General features: G+C 48.4%; 1 protein-coding gene across 4 annotated transcripts in view; it reads left to right on the plus strand.

Annotated features, from left to right (window-relative positions):
• LOC130598161 (discoidin domain-containing receptor 2-like) overlaps window positions 1-13,422 on the plus strand; it is a 59,314-nt gene that overhangs the window by 25,346 nt on the left and 20,546 nt on the right. For all 4 annotated transcript variants that reach the window (XM_057407320.1, XM_057407319.1, XM_057407321.1 and 1 more), the window contains exons 2-6: window positions 1,165-1,302; window positions 5,414-5,516; window positions 8,325-8,553; window positions 11,993-12,140; window positions 12,349-12,454. In XM_057407320.1, the coding sequence (XP_057263303.1) occupies window positions 1,239-1,302; window positions 5,414-5,516; window positions 8,325-8,553; window positions 11,993-12,140; window positions 12,349-12,454 (650 nt within the window). In that variant the 5' untranslated portion in view covers window positions 1,165-1,238. The remainder of the gene's footprint in view (window positions 1-1,164; window positions 1,303-5,413; window positions 5,517-8,324; window positions 8,554-11,992; window positions 12,141-12,348; window positions 12,455-13,422) is intronic.

A 13,422-nucleotide genomic window follows, 5' to 3' on the forward strand; every position in this document is an offset into this window, starting at 1 on the left:
CTGGGGGGGGCGGGGGGTCCTGAGCCAAAGGTTTTACCATTGGGTTTAAGAAGCTGTGCTGTGCCTTTCTGTTGTGAATCTATCCGACTGTTTTGGTATCCAGGGCAACTCAGGGCTCCGACTTGCACAGTTTAATTCTGTTGGGTGGAAAAAAATACAGCCTTTTGTTAGAAACCTCTGAGCTAATGGCATCTGATGCTCTTGCACGCATGTATGCACTGGCATCGCGATGGGCCCTTTCATATCCTCTCTTCCTTTACTAACAAAACCTAATACTCAGTTTTGCCTTTTTACTACTACTCTGAGGATTCTTGAGCAAACACCCCCTGGCCCTGGCAACTTTCTCATTTATTGCTTTGTTTTCTGCCTGACGTTTCACTAGGAGACAGAGCCTCTAACCTGCCTTCTGTAAAGCTCCCCTCCAGGATGGGAGCCTCCCGAGGCTCTTTGCAGTGAATGTGGACACAAAGCATTCACATACTGCTGAGATGACCTTGTGTTCCTTTAGGTGTTATCGTGGCTTTCCACTGGAATTGCCAGAGTTTAAGCCCTCTGCTATTTTCCTTGTTTCCAAACAGGAAATGAAGTGTGCTTGCATGTGGGAGTGCACATGCTCTTGTGGCAGCAGTGTGGACGTGTAGGGAGAGAGTATTTTCACCCTGTTTTAGACATTTATCTTGCAGTTGTATGATAAGCTCCAGAGTGCCCACTTGGCTCCTTGGAGTAGAGAGCTGGTGCTGATAGAGATGTGCATTGGGTGGATGAGCCCTGGTTGGACTGTCCAGGTTCACTGTAGATGCAGCTTCAGTGCTTGTTAATGTAATGAGGAGGGTGAAGAATTGATGGGGACAGATTACCTTACACTGGGACTTGGTTAAAAGCGGTTGAGAGTATGCCTGCATGGTAGTTGTAGGAGCTGAGCTTCTGAAAGCCAGTTTCCATGAATAGCTTTAGAGATAGTGTACGTAGCTGGGCAGTCCTTGGTTCTTCACTAAGCCTCTGATGAGGGCATGGCTCAGAGTAGGGCTGAGGTCAAGACCCTCTTGAAGGCATGGAAGATTGCCCAACCCATCACAAGGCAAGGACAGTAGAGCCAGCCTGCAGGACAGGGGAGTCCTGTCTGTGGAGGGCTCTCTCATCGTGTCTCTTTGCTTTGTTTTTCAGAGATGTAGATGGCAGCTGCTGTGTTTGAAGGACTCGCACCCATCTGACCCTGCGCAGCACCTCCGATCGCTACCATGATCTTCTGCATGCTGCTGCTGGCCTCCCTGCCTGAGCCAGCGGGCGCCGAAGTCAACCCTGGTAGGGAGCTGCCAGGCTGGGAGAGGACTCTCATCTCCCACCTTTCATGTGCTCGTCCTCAGCCTTTCTTTGCCTCTCATGGTGAATGTAATGAATGCGTGTAAATAAAATCACTAACGTAGTGCCTGAGTGTCCTCCCCTGCACTGCTGTGCTGGAATGGGACACCTCTCCTGTCAGCCCCAGGAGGGCTCATGCACATGGGTATATTCCATCCCTGCCCACCCAGAGGGTCTGTGCTCTCTGCAGCTTGGGCTCTGGTTGTCCCTTCATCGCTGACCGTTTGGCCTGCAGAGCAAACCTGGCTCTAGACTGGCTCGGAGATGCTGTGGAAAGCAAATTGCCAGCTAGCAAAGCACAAGCCACAGCACTCCCAGCCAGTAAGAGGGGTTCTGGAGAGAGAAGTGTGGAAGGAAAGGTAGAAAACCCTACTTGGCACAAAGCTAGAGTGGAGACAGGGATATGAGCCTATGAGTCCCTGTGGAAGGCCTGACCTCTTACCCTACAGCACTTGGCAAGTTAGAATCATGATGGAGATGAGTAAGGTAATGGTCTGCAATATACTGCAAAAATCCCCATAATGAGGTGGTTTGAGCTGGAGACAGTCTGTGAAAACATGAGTGTAATCCTTTTCCAGCTTGGCTGAAGGTGTGTTGAGGCAGCAGTGCTACCCTGAAGGCCTTCCTTTGCTCTGCTGGGGCTGGCTGTCTTTGTTTGGAGGCCTTTAACTGTGTCTGGCCCTGACCCTGCTCTGGCCTGTGGATCTTTGTAGAGGTTTGAGGTTGTGCTGCAGCCAGCCAGAAGTGAAGTGAGGCCTGTGGGAGACTCAGCAAGGTCTGTGCTCCCCCCTTACACAGCCCTTCCCTGCACTGTACACCCCACACAGTCCAACTTTGAACTGGGGTTACTCTCTCCTTTTGATGGTTAAAATGTAGTGGAAGAAGAAAGAAGCCAGCAGCCAGAGAGTCAGTCACATGCAGATTCCTTTTGATGGTGGGAACTACTGAAGGTGCAGCACAAAGGTGCAGGAATAGCTTCCCCCCACCAGATCCTGGGAGGTGGATGGGATCTGAGCACAGTGCTGTGGTCCCACACTTTGGAGTCATCTTTTCCACCAAGGAAGCAGCATGTAGCTTTGCTCACTCGTTTCTTCAAGCAGCTCTGCTTGTTCAGCCCTCTCTGCCCCCAGGGGCTGCATGTGTTCTCTTCCCAGCTGAAATCCATCACACCTGTGGTCTGGATGATGCTCCCTGGCTGTGATGCCCTGCTGGGATTATCTTGACCTCCTGCTCTGCTCCAGGAGTGGTCTGAAGCATGTTCTGCATTGCCTTCTACACCAAAGAGGCTGCTTTGTGGGTGATTTCAGACCTATGTAGGAAGGATTCTGTGGAGTCCTTTTGCCTAGCATCAGCTGTTTGACCTCACTAACAGAGGTGAGCTGTGACACTTCTCTGAGCCTCAGTGTATGCTCTCTGCATGGCAGGTGAGTGTGTCCCTCAGCGCGTAGTAGAGGGTCAGGGATATCTGAGCAGGAGTCCTGGTGGCACCTAAACAGAACCCAAGAGTGGTTTTGGATGAGAAGATGTGCATCTTGGTGAGAGCCTCGTGCTGCTTACTTTGGTGAGAGCCACAGCCACCTGTAGAGTGCATCCTTTCTTGGTGCCAGGGACGCTCTGGCTTCCATCTGCCATCCCTGGGTCTGTGGACAAAGGAGTTTTGTTAAGGATTGCTATAAGGCTGAGTCCCCTGGAGTCCCTCCCAATTAGCCAGCTCTCCAGCTGGTGTTGCTGTATGGTGTGCACTTGACCTTTAAATAATGCGACCAGACAGGACTCCCACTGCAGAAACACACAAGCCCCTTTCTGCTTTCAGACAGCTCCACCCTTTTGGAAGACCTTCAGGTGTTTACCCATGGTTCAACAACTAGAACTGTATTGGCTACCCAGCAATAAACCAGGTTGTACTGGTGGGACAGGGAAGACTGAAGACAGTGGAGGCTACTTTGGTTACTAAGCTTCCTTCAGTGTCAGAGCAGGATTAGAGCTCTCGGCTGGCTTTCAGCCTGCACACTCATCATGCCTGATCCCAGCCAGATACGAGTTGCTTCACAGTGAGTTCTTCTGTAAACAGGCCTCTTAAGAAATCTCAGATGTATGAATGAATGTTCTGGGTAAGACCAGAGGCCCATCCAGCCTGGTGTCCTGACTCCAGCAGGGTCCCATCCCTGCTGGCTTGGGAAGGATACACACATGGGCAGGCACACAGCATTACTCTACCCCATGCGTGCTCTGGGCTTCTGCACTCTGCTGGGCAGGATCTTTTTGGGCTACCCCTTGTGTGTTGGCTTGTGGCAGTGTGTGTCTGGGTGATTTTTGTGCCATGTGCACCTTTGGCATTCAGAGCGCTCAGTAGGTGAAGGATGCATATGTTGGGTTTGAACTCTGCTACCTGATCTCTTGATGCTTTCTGCCTCTGGTATTTTTAGAGGCAGTGAGTAATTGTTTATGATATAAATATCTTTGTCATGCTTCACTTTTCTCTTTTGTAACGATGAGCCTGCTGATCTTTCCTTACCTCATCTGTGCTGCCTTCTCTGCCTTTTGATGGGAGAAGAAAGAAGTAAGAGCTCTATTCTGTATCTGACCAACATCTGACCATGAATATAACTGGTGGTGTAATGGCGTTTACTAGTTTGTTTTGTCTGTATTCCCATAATTTGATTTTTCTACTATATGCTGGTATCATCAGCAAACGCTGTCACCTCACCACTGTCTCCTTTACAAGATGACACATTCACTGAGACTGTGCCTGACAATGCAAACAGTTTTACACTGAAATGTGTCAGGCACTTATTTGGCCCGTGGTGACTTGTTCTCTGTGGTGAGTTTGATGCCTCTGTCTTGTCTGGTAGTAGCTGAGCCTCGAGAACAGCTTGGTCTGGGTTTGCCACAAGGGAGGCAGTCCTGAGGTAGAGAAATGAGGAGCACGGCCACGGCAGTGCCCTGGCTGGGGGCAGGCAGTGAGGATGCAGCAGCAGGTGTGCCATGGAGTAACTGAAGCACATGTGGCACTTTCTTGTGTCCCTGCAGATAGGGGCTGAGCTGGGGCTGTTGGGCTGCTATGAAGGCAAGGAGCTTGAGAAGTCCCTTTCCTTCTTTCCTGGACATGCCCTTGATGGTGTTTTGGTCTTTTAATTGTTTCATCATTTAATCCCGTATAACTTTCTTTATAATCTGCTGTTGATGTCAGTCTGACAAAAATATCTTGCTTGCCTGGTTTGAATCCTGAGCCTTAATGAATGCATTAAGATCCTGAGTTCTCTGAAGCATCTTTAGTATTCCAAGACATGTTTAAAAGCTCGTGTCAGGGGAGAGAACTTTGCCAGCGTGGATCTGTGAGCTCTGTCTGCACTGGCTTTGGTGTATTGAGCTGTATGGAGCTTGTAGAGCTCCATGGCTCGAACCAGTTGTATGTGTACTCCCCAGAGGCACCAAGTCTGAGCATGTTCTCGTGCCTGGAGAGAGATGCCTGCTCCAGTTGAGGCTGGGAACAGACTGGAATGGAGCAGTGTGCATGGCCAGGTCTTGTGCTCAAATGTAAGCTACAATCTGCAGTGACACAACAGAGCAGATATTTCCCTAAGGTTCTAGTCATTTAGAATAATGGCAGATTAACTTCTCACTTGTAACTGGCCTGATGAAGATGATAATTGCTCCTATTTGAATGCAAGTCAAGCAACCAGTTTGTTCCAGAAGAAGAAAACTCTTTAACAAATGATTCCATTTTATGTCTCCTCATTATTGATAACTTTTCATTGTAAAGTAGGTCCACGCAACCAGTACCATAGCATGGCTTTGGATTTCCTGTTAAAGGGTTTCTTTGTAAAGCTTTTGCCCTGTCAGGACTCTGCTGAATGATGCTGTGAGTGCATTTCACGACTTATAATTTCAGTTTATAGTAATTATAAAGTACTTAATCCTTTTTATTTGCATTCTCTATTTTATCATTCCCATGTTTATTCTCTAGGCATAATAGCCTTTTAATTAAACTTGTCTGGTGATGTGGAAGGAATTGGTACTGATCTGTTGGCCTGGCTTGTGTTCCCATTTTCAGCTATATGCCGTTACCCTTTGGGTATGCACGAAGGGACGATACGAGATGAAGACATCACAGCTTCCAGCCAGTGGTATGATTCCACAGGGCCCCAGTATGCAAGGTGGGTTCATCTCCAGTGAAAATGTCATCATTTTTCCTTCTAGATATCCAGTATGTGATTGAGGAAGAACGTCCCTCACCCTTAAAGAAACCTCTTTGCTTAGCTCGTTCACTGCTTAAATCTAGTTAGAGGATAGTGAAAGACCAGGAGGCAATGGTCATGGTCTCAAGCTGTAATACAGGAAATCCTGATTCAATATTGAGGGGTGGACTCTGGATTTGGCTGTACAAAGCCTTGAGTAGCACACCATAGCCTTGAGTTAGCCCTGCTGTGAGCCAGAGACTGGACTTGAGATTTCCAGAGGTTGCTTCCAACCCTCATCCTGTGAATAAATCTCGAATGGATTGCGGCTGACAGGTCAGCTTGGGACAGTGCCCCTGGGATTCGTGTAGGGAGCTTTAAACTAAATAATAGGAAATCATTTACAAGGATGAACTTTTCCACAGCATCCTATTGAGGAAATGGGCTGCGTCCACTTTGACTCAAAAACCTGGGAACTGCAGAGTTAAGGAATTGTTATAAAGCAATTGAAGGATTTTCTTTCAGTATCAAGCAGCACTACAGTTGTCATTGGCTTTTCTTTTTCTGTTGTCATTGTGTTTCTCTCAGAGCTACTCATTGATGATTTGCAGAATACTTATAAAAATAAGTTACCTTGGAATTGGTTATAATGATGGTATCAAACATTCCTGCAGCTTTGGTGCAAGTCAGATAGGAAAACAGAATCCCAGCCTGATTTGGGTTGAAGGGACCTTAAAGCTCATCCAGTCCCAACCCCTGCCACGGGCAGGGACACCTTCCCCTAGAGCAGCTTGCTCCAAGCCCCATCCGACTTGACCTTGAACACTGCTAGGGGTGGGGCAGCCACAGCTTCTCTGGGCACCCTGTGCCAGTGCCTCAGCACCCTCACAGGGAAGAGCTTCTGCCTAAGAGCTCATCTCAGTCTCCCCTCGGGCAGGTTAAAGCCATTCCCCTTGGCCTGTCCCTACATCCCTTGTCCCAAGCCCCTCTCCAGGTTTCCTGCAGCCCCTTCAGGCACTGGAGCTGCTCTCAGGTCTCCCTTTCAGGAGCCTTCTCTTCTCCAGGCTGCCCCAGCCCAGCTCTCTCAGCCTGGCTCCAGAGCAGAGCTGCTCCAGCCCTCGCAGCATCTCCATGGCCTCCTCTGGCCTCGCTCCAGCAGCTCCATGTCCCTCTTGTGCTGCTGCCCCAGAGCTCAATGCAGATTAATTTCAGGTTAATTATGATACTTTCATTTTTATGGTGAATTTGGGCAGTCAAAAATCATAAAATTCTCCTAGTGCTTGATTATGTTTTTAGTTAGTCTGTGGTAGAGCAAAGATGCCCAATGTCGTGTGTTTTAGTGGAGTTTGAACACACCTATGGGTCTGAAAGCTGGGAAACTCACTTTGTTCCCTGAGGGATGACTTATTTGCAGTTTGGAAATACTTCAGGTATCACCATCTGTTATCATCATCTCTTTACCGGGGCAGCTGGGTATCCACAGGGTGAAGACATGAAGGCATCCTCTAGCTGACCTCATTTTGTTAGAGGTCATAGTTGTCCTATGCAGATGTCTGTCCCTGTCACTTCACAGTCTTCACTTCCTTCCTTACAACTTCATTTACTTGCCACTTCACTGTAAGACAGTCTGGCACAAACAGCTGAGACAAAAATCTAACCTGTGCCTTGACCTTCAGTGTCTCTTCTGGGTACTGCATTCCTTGATGCATGGGGCTTGGCACTCACTGATCCCATCCATTAGATAACTGTCCAAAAGACAAGGACACTTCAAGGCCTTCCTGTTTCCTGGGAAATGCTTTTTGCTAGGAAGCCCACAGGGTCTTATGGTATGTGGATACATTTAGAACTCTCACCACCTTGTGGCTTGCACAGGGAGCCTACAGGCACCCAGGGAAGGCAGCGTGGCTCCTTCAGGGGTTCTGCTGATGGCAGTGGCCATCATTAAGGATAAAAGCTTTAATCTTTGAGCTGGTGCCACAGTGTTCAACTTGGAAGCAGAGACCTTCACACTGTACCCCCAGCAGTGTTCTGCACAAGCAGCTCTGCTGGAAATGTGGAAGATAGGTTGAGATGACCCAGAATAATTTGTAGATGGGCAGAGCTTTTCTTAATGTCCCCCTGACCTGGTCAGGCAGTGCTGACTGCTTGGAATACATCTGATAAAGTGTTCTGTGTGCAGCCACACAGTAAGCATTTCTGTTCACAACACTTGTAGCCACAGTCGTAAGTTCTTTGTCTGCCTTGCTGAGTTGTCCTACAGAAATAGCAAAAGGTTTAGCACTTTGCTGTAGAAGACATCCACCATGGCAAGTATCACTGGGGAAACAGGGAGGGGAGAGCCCCAGGTACAAGCTGCCTGCAGTACAGCCCAGGTGCAGAGAGCATGCAGGGTCCTGCAAGCCAAGCTTGTAGGTAACTTCGCATGGGGCAGTGATTTAAACTGAAAGACAGCAGGTTTACATTGGGTCTAAGGAGAAAATGCTTTCCAATGAGGATGGTGAGGCGCAGGCACAGGGTGCCCAGAGAAGCTGTGGCTGCCCCATCCCTGGCAGTGCTCAAGGCCAGGTTGGACACAGGGGCTTGGAGCAAGCTGCTCTAGTGGAAGGTGTCCCTGCCCGTGGCAGGGGTTGGAGCTGGAGGAGCTTTAAGGTCCCTTCCAACACAAGCCAGGCTGGGATTCAGGTGTCTCTTGCTGATTTAGTTTCTTTCTCCCAATTCCCTAAGCTTCAAGGTGCTTTCCTAAGGTCCTTGAAGTGACACTTCTCATGTGTGTGCTTTTCCCCTCAGGTTACAAAGGGAAGAGGGCGATGGAGCCTGGTGCCCAGCTGGCTTGCTGCAACCAGAAGATGTCCAGTTCCTCCAAATCGACCTGCACAAGCTGTTTTTCATCACCTTGGTTGGCACTCAGGGACGGCATGCCCATGCCACAGGCAAGGAGTTTGCCCGCGCCTACCGCATCGACTACAGCCGCAACGGCGAGCGCTGGGTCTCCTGGAAGGACCGCCAGGGAGTGAAGGTGAGTGTGGAGGAACTGGATTGTGTCGCGTCCTCTATGGACTGCTTTGTGCACCATACTGTGTCCTGACTCTTCTCTGTAAGGCATCCTCTGCCTTAGTCCTGTGTTTGCTGTGGTGTTGGACTGTTCCTCCTCTGACCTGATCCCCCAAATCCCAACCATTGCTGTGAGTGAAAGCTGTGACTCTTCACTCTTTCTGTCCGTATTAAAACATGAATGCCCCTCTACCAGCCAGACACTGGCTCCTAAATTGGAAGCTGCAAACCATATGCCTGCTACTTAGTAGTTAAAAAAGGGGAAAAGGATGGCAGGGAATGGAGATGTGTTTCTGTGTGTTTGATAGCAAAGCTCAATGTAAGGAGCAATGAGGAGGAAGGAGTTTAGAAGGTAGGAAATGTGCTGAGCACACACTCAAAGAGGCTTCCCAGCTCACCACAGGTGTCTCCTGCTTTCTCCAGACCTGAGTCTGAAGACCTAAGCGGGATTGGAAAGGTACTGAATGATATTTTCTTGCGCTGGGGGGGTGCTTTACAAGTCACAGTGGGGTCTGTATTCAGTATTAGGATATCTTCTAGCTTGTTAATGAATTGCTTGCTCAGACCTTTGACCAGCCATTTGACCGTTACCTTTGTCTTGCCCATCCCTCGCTTTTTGGTGTATTTGCAGGATGGGAGGGGAAGTTTAAACTCCATTTAATTGTTCTTCATTGGCACTTCCTTTGGTAAAGTCTGTTTGCATGTTGAGTTACACCAGAATTCAATAGCCTACACTGTCCACAAGCAGCTCCTTGTCTCCCACTCTGGTCCTGTGCAGAGCAGCGATCTGGGACACTCAGGACTGTGTTAGTGTCAGATGTTATCATTTAGTATGGGTCAGTTTTTGCAAGATTTCCCTCTTAGGCCAAGATAAGGTAATGAACACACATTCAGCTGTGTATGATGTGAATGATAAGTTTGAGCTGTACTCTATTCTGTTCTATGTATGGGGAATTCCACATATATTCTGTGTGTTTGTACCTGTTCCCCATTGCATGGGACCAAAAAGCTTTTCCTCTTGGTATCCTTAGAGAAGATGCTTCTGCTCCTCTGCTCCTGCTGTTCTGGACATACACAATGGGTGCAATTCCTGCCATTTCAACTCCTCTGGAAAATTACTTTCCGTAAGACATGTTTTTCCAAATGTGTCACCAGTAAGGGGCATATTCCAGCAGGGAATCCATATTTCAGCAGCCCTGCTCTCAGGTCAAATGTCCTGTAAAATAATTCAGACCTTGGAATGAGGTGCAAGATCCAAATCTACTTATCTGTATGCATTAGGAAGACCTCTTCCAGTGCTGCAGTTGATGCCAAATCACTGCTATTTCAGTGAGACTCCATGCACCTAACTTGACATGTCTCTGTTCAAGGTCACACAAATGGTTTCAGCCAAACAAGCCAAACCCCCCACCCCTTCCCTGTGCTGCTAGCTTTCAACATGCACCATAGGCTGCTCCTCACCAGGAACAGCATCTCCAGCTTTAATTTGCTCAGTAAAAGGCAAAAAGACAGTTTGTTGTCCCCTTATCTCTGACACCAGTTAAGGATGGACCTCTCCATTGGCACTAATGTTGCATGGCGCAGCAGTGTTAAGTTCTGGTCCCTCAGTTTCTGTTACCAGCCATCAGCAGTTGTTTAAGAGCAGCACTGCTTCATCTGTGATGTTGAGAACACTGGCATCAGTAGTGCCTGGGGCTGGAAACTGGTGCTGAGTTGGGAACTGTTGTTCCACACACAGCTGATTCACTTTGGGGTTTTGGGCTCTGAGAAACCTGTGCTCAGTAGCAGCAACCCCACCTTGTGGAGGTGCCACACAAAGGGTGCGTTCTCCTTTGCTTCGCTCAGAAGATGTCTGGACAGGACAAGCATGTCAGCTCATCCACTGTGGAGCTAGTGCGAAGGTACTTGTTTCTGAGGGGGAAGGCTTTCTTCCTTCTCTGTCCAGCCCTGTGTCCATCTAGAATTTTCTGGCTTGACATACAGAATCAGAGTGGTTTGGGTTGGAAGGGATCTTAAACTTCATCCAGTTCCAATCCCCCTGCCATGGGTAGGGACATTTGCTACCTCAGAGATTCCCTGACAAATGATCAGCCCCAGAGGTTCTGTCCAACTTCTGTGATGAAGATGTGGGCTATTCTGCCGTATGCTGTGTCCTCTTGGGTTTTATCTCCTATCAGGAAGGTCTTGTGGAGCCAGTGTAGGTGGCTCCCTGGTCTATCTGCTATCTGGTGCAGCCCAGTGCGCCATCCTTAACTGGTGTTAGAGATAAGGGGACAACAAACTGTCTTTTTGCCTTTACTGAGCAAATTAAAGCTGGAGATGCTGTTCCTGGTGAGGAGCAGCATATGGTGCATGTTGAAAGCTAGCAGCACAGGGAAGGGGTGGGTTTGGCTTGTTTGGCTGAAACCATTTGTGTGACCTTGAACAGAGACATGTCAAGTTAGGTTCATGGAGTCTCACTGAAATAGCAGTGATTTGGCATCAGCTGCAGCACTGGAAGAGGTCTTCCTAATGCATACAGATAAGTAGATTTGGATCTTGCACCTCCATCTGCACCTGGTGCAGCCCAGTGCACCTCCATCAGCCACCAGATGTGGCTGCCTCTTCTTCAAGGCAGTGCAGTCTTCTGAGTGACTAATTTTTTGTGATACAAGAAGGTCTTTCACTTCTCACCAGACTCTCCAGCCACACCCCCATTGAGCTCTCCCCTCTCACACTTGTAATTCACACTTCTGGTATCAAAAATGTTCTCATTTTGTTTCCATAGGTCCAAATCCTCTAAAAGAAATCCCTTTAGTGCAGTGCTGGGGCTTTGACAGCATCAGCTCTTTCCACACACTGACTGTCCAAACAGTGGACTGTTCCCAGAACTGTGGTGAAGGGGAGGGTTGAAGTTGCTGCCATGTCGGACTGCACCTCAGCAGGATGAGCTGACTGTAGCCATGCTGAACACAAGACATCCGCTCTGCAGCTGATTGCACCTTCATTCCCAAGCAGAGCAGCACCTCTGGAATATTGCTGGGTTATAGAGAAGGGATATCATGACTCTCCACCAGGCATCTAGTGATGAGGGCAAGTGCTTGGTTTCCTGGTGTTAGAATGTACATGGAGGTTCACTTGAAGAAAGCTTATGTACTAGTAACTGGAGCTCTCTGCAATGTGTAGTCTACGTATTCATTCATCTCCTACCTACCTTTCTCCTCTGCAGTGGTCAGGAGGTGAAATGGCAGCACCCATCACCCTGTAAGCCATGTACCAGGTAGGAGGGGAGCAGCAGCAGGTAACCCTCTGCAGATACTGCACAGGGAAGCTCCTCAGGCTCAGATGATGGGGTACAAGTGCACCAGTGTACAGGTGAACAGCATGATGGGGAGCAGTTGCTGGTAAGGATCTCTCTTCTCCAGGTGATCCAAGGGAATGTCGACACTTACGACGTGGTCTTGAAAGATCTTCGGCCTCCCATCATTGCACGTTTTATCCGGGTGATGCCTGTGACAAAGGTGCCAATGACTGTCTGTATGAGGGTGGAGCTCTATGGCTGTGTCTGGCATGGTAAGTACCAATTTCCATGCCTGGCACTGGAAAGTAGTCCTTGCACAATGCTCACTGGGACTCACCCGTGTCCCATGTATGCAGAGGGAATCCCAGGCCCACGGAACTGCTTCTGTTGGTCCACATCATAAGTAAAAGGATCATATGGACAGAGGTGATGGAAGGCTACTGCTGCTGTATTTCTGAGGTATATGGCCTTCTTTTTTAGATGGTTTGGCATCCTATAGCATCCCTGAAGGAGGGACAATAGCGGCTCCTGGCTCCCCCATCGTTTATCTGAATGACTCGACCTATGATGGCTACCAGGAGCGCAGGTGGGAGAAGTCGTCCTGTTCTCTCTCGGTCACTGTGCAAGTTACTTCTTTCCTACTTACCCTGTCACTAGTATCTTGCATCCCAAACACTTCTTTGAGACCTCCAGAGCTGCAAGCTAGTCTACTAGTTCTCCAAAGCATCATGGATTTGTTATTCGAGGCCTTTAGCATGTTGTTAGTTGCTCTTTTAATGGAGGGTTTGGGCTCAGGATGCATCAGAGTCATTTCCCCCAGATCACAAAGGCTGGAAAGAAAGAAAGAATGGTTTTGGTTCTTGGAAGTTGTTGCTTCTCTTTAAAGAGTGTGTCCTTGTACAGCTAAGGGCTGTCTTTGTTCATAGCTTCTGTCTTTACATGATGTGAGGATACACATGATGTGTCCAATTGCCTTAAAAGCCCTTGTTGCTCTTGGTTTCTAATTGTGACCATGTTCATTGCACTGATTTCTTTGTTGGTTCAGGGATAATATTAAGCTGTCGTTGATACTTCAGTCCCAGTGTCCCTGGAGCAGATGAAGGTCCTTCCCCTCTTCATTAACTTTTGTTGCTTTTGCAGTTGGATATGCAAAATGCACTCTCTAGCAGGCTGCATCTTAAACTATTGCAGGAGGTCTGCAGGGTAAACTGGGCACCCGAGGAAGTGTGCAGCACCTGAGCTCTAGGCCTGCACTTGATACCTGTGAGCTTCTGGACAGATTGGAGATGTTGGGTTTGAAAACAAAGCTCTGATGGACTTGAAACAACTTGGAAAACTGCATCACTCCCTGGGAGAAGCTGCAGGTCAGCAGAGGCACCACTGCCAATGTGGTGTGAGAGGAAGGTGGCTGATCACTCACTGTAAAGATCTCTGGGGTATGATGCTTTTCCAATTTGGAATCAAAAAGTGCCTGGAGTTTGGGAGCTTATTACAAGGTCTGTTAATTTTTCATGTCACTGACATTAGGTAGGGTGGCATCTATTGACATTCTGA

The sequence above is a fragment of the Pezoporus wallicus genome, unplaced genomic scaffold (genome assembly GCF_028554395.1).
Source record: "Pezoporus wallicus isolate ANWC-B61680 ecotype Strahan unplaced genomic scaffold, APGP_CSIRO_Pwel_v1 contig_8234, whole genome shotgun sequence".
NCBI lineage: Eukaryota > Metazoa > Chordata > Aves > Psittaciformes > Psittacidae > Pezoporus > Pezoporus wallicus.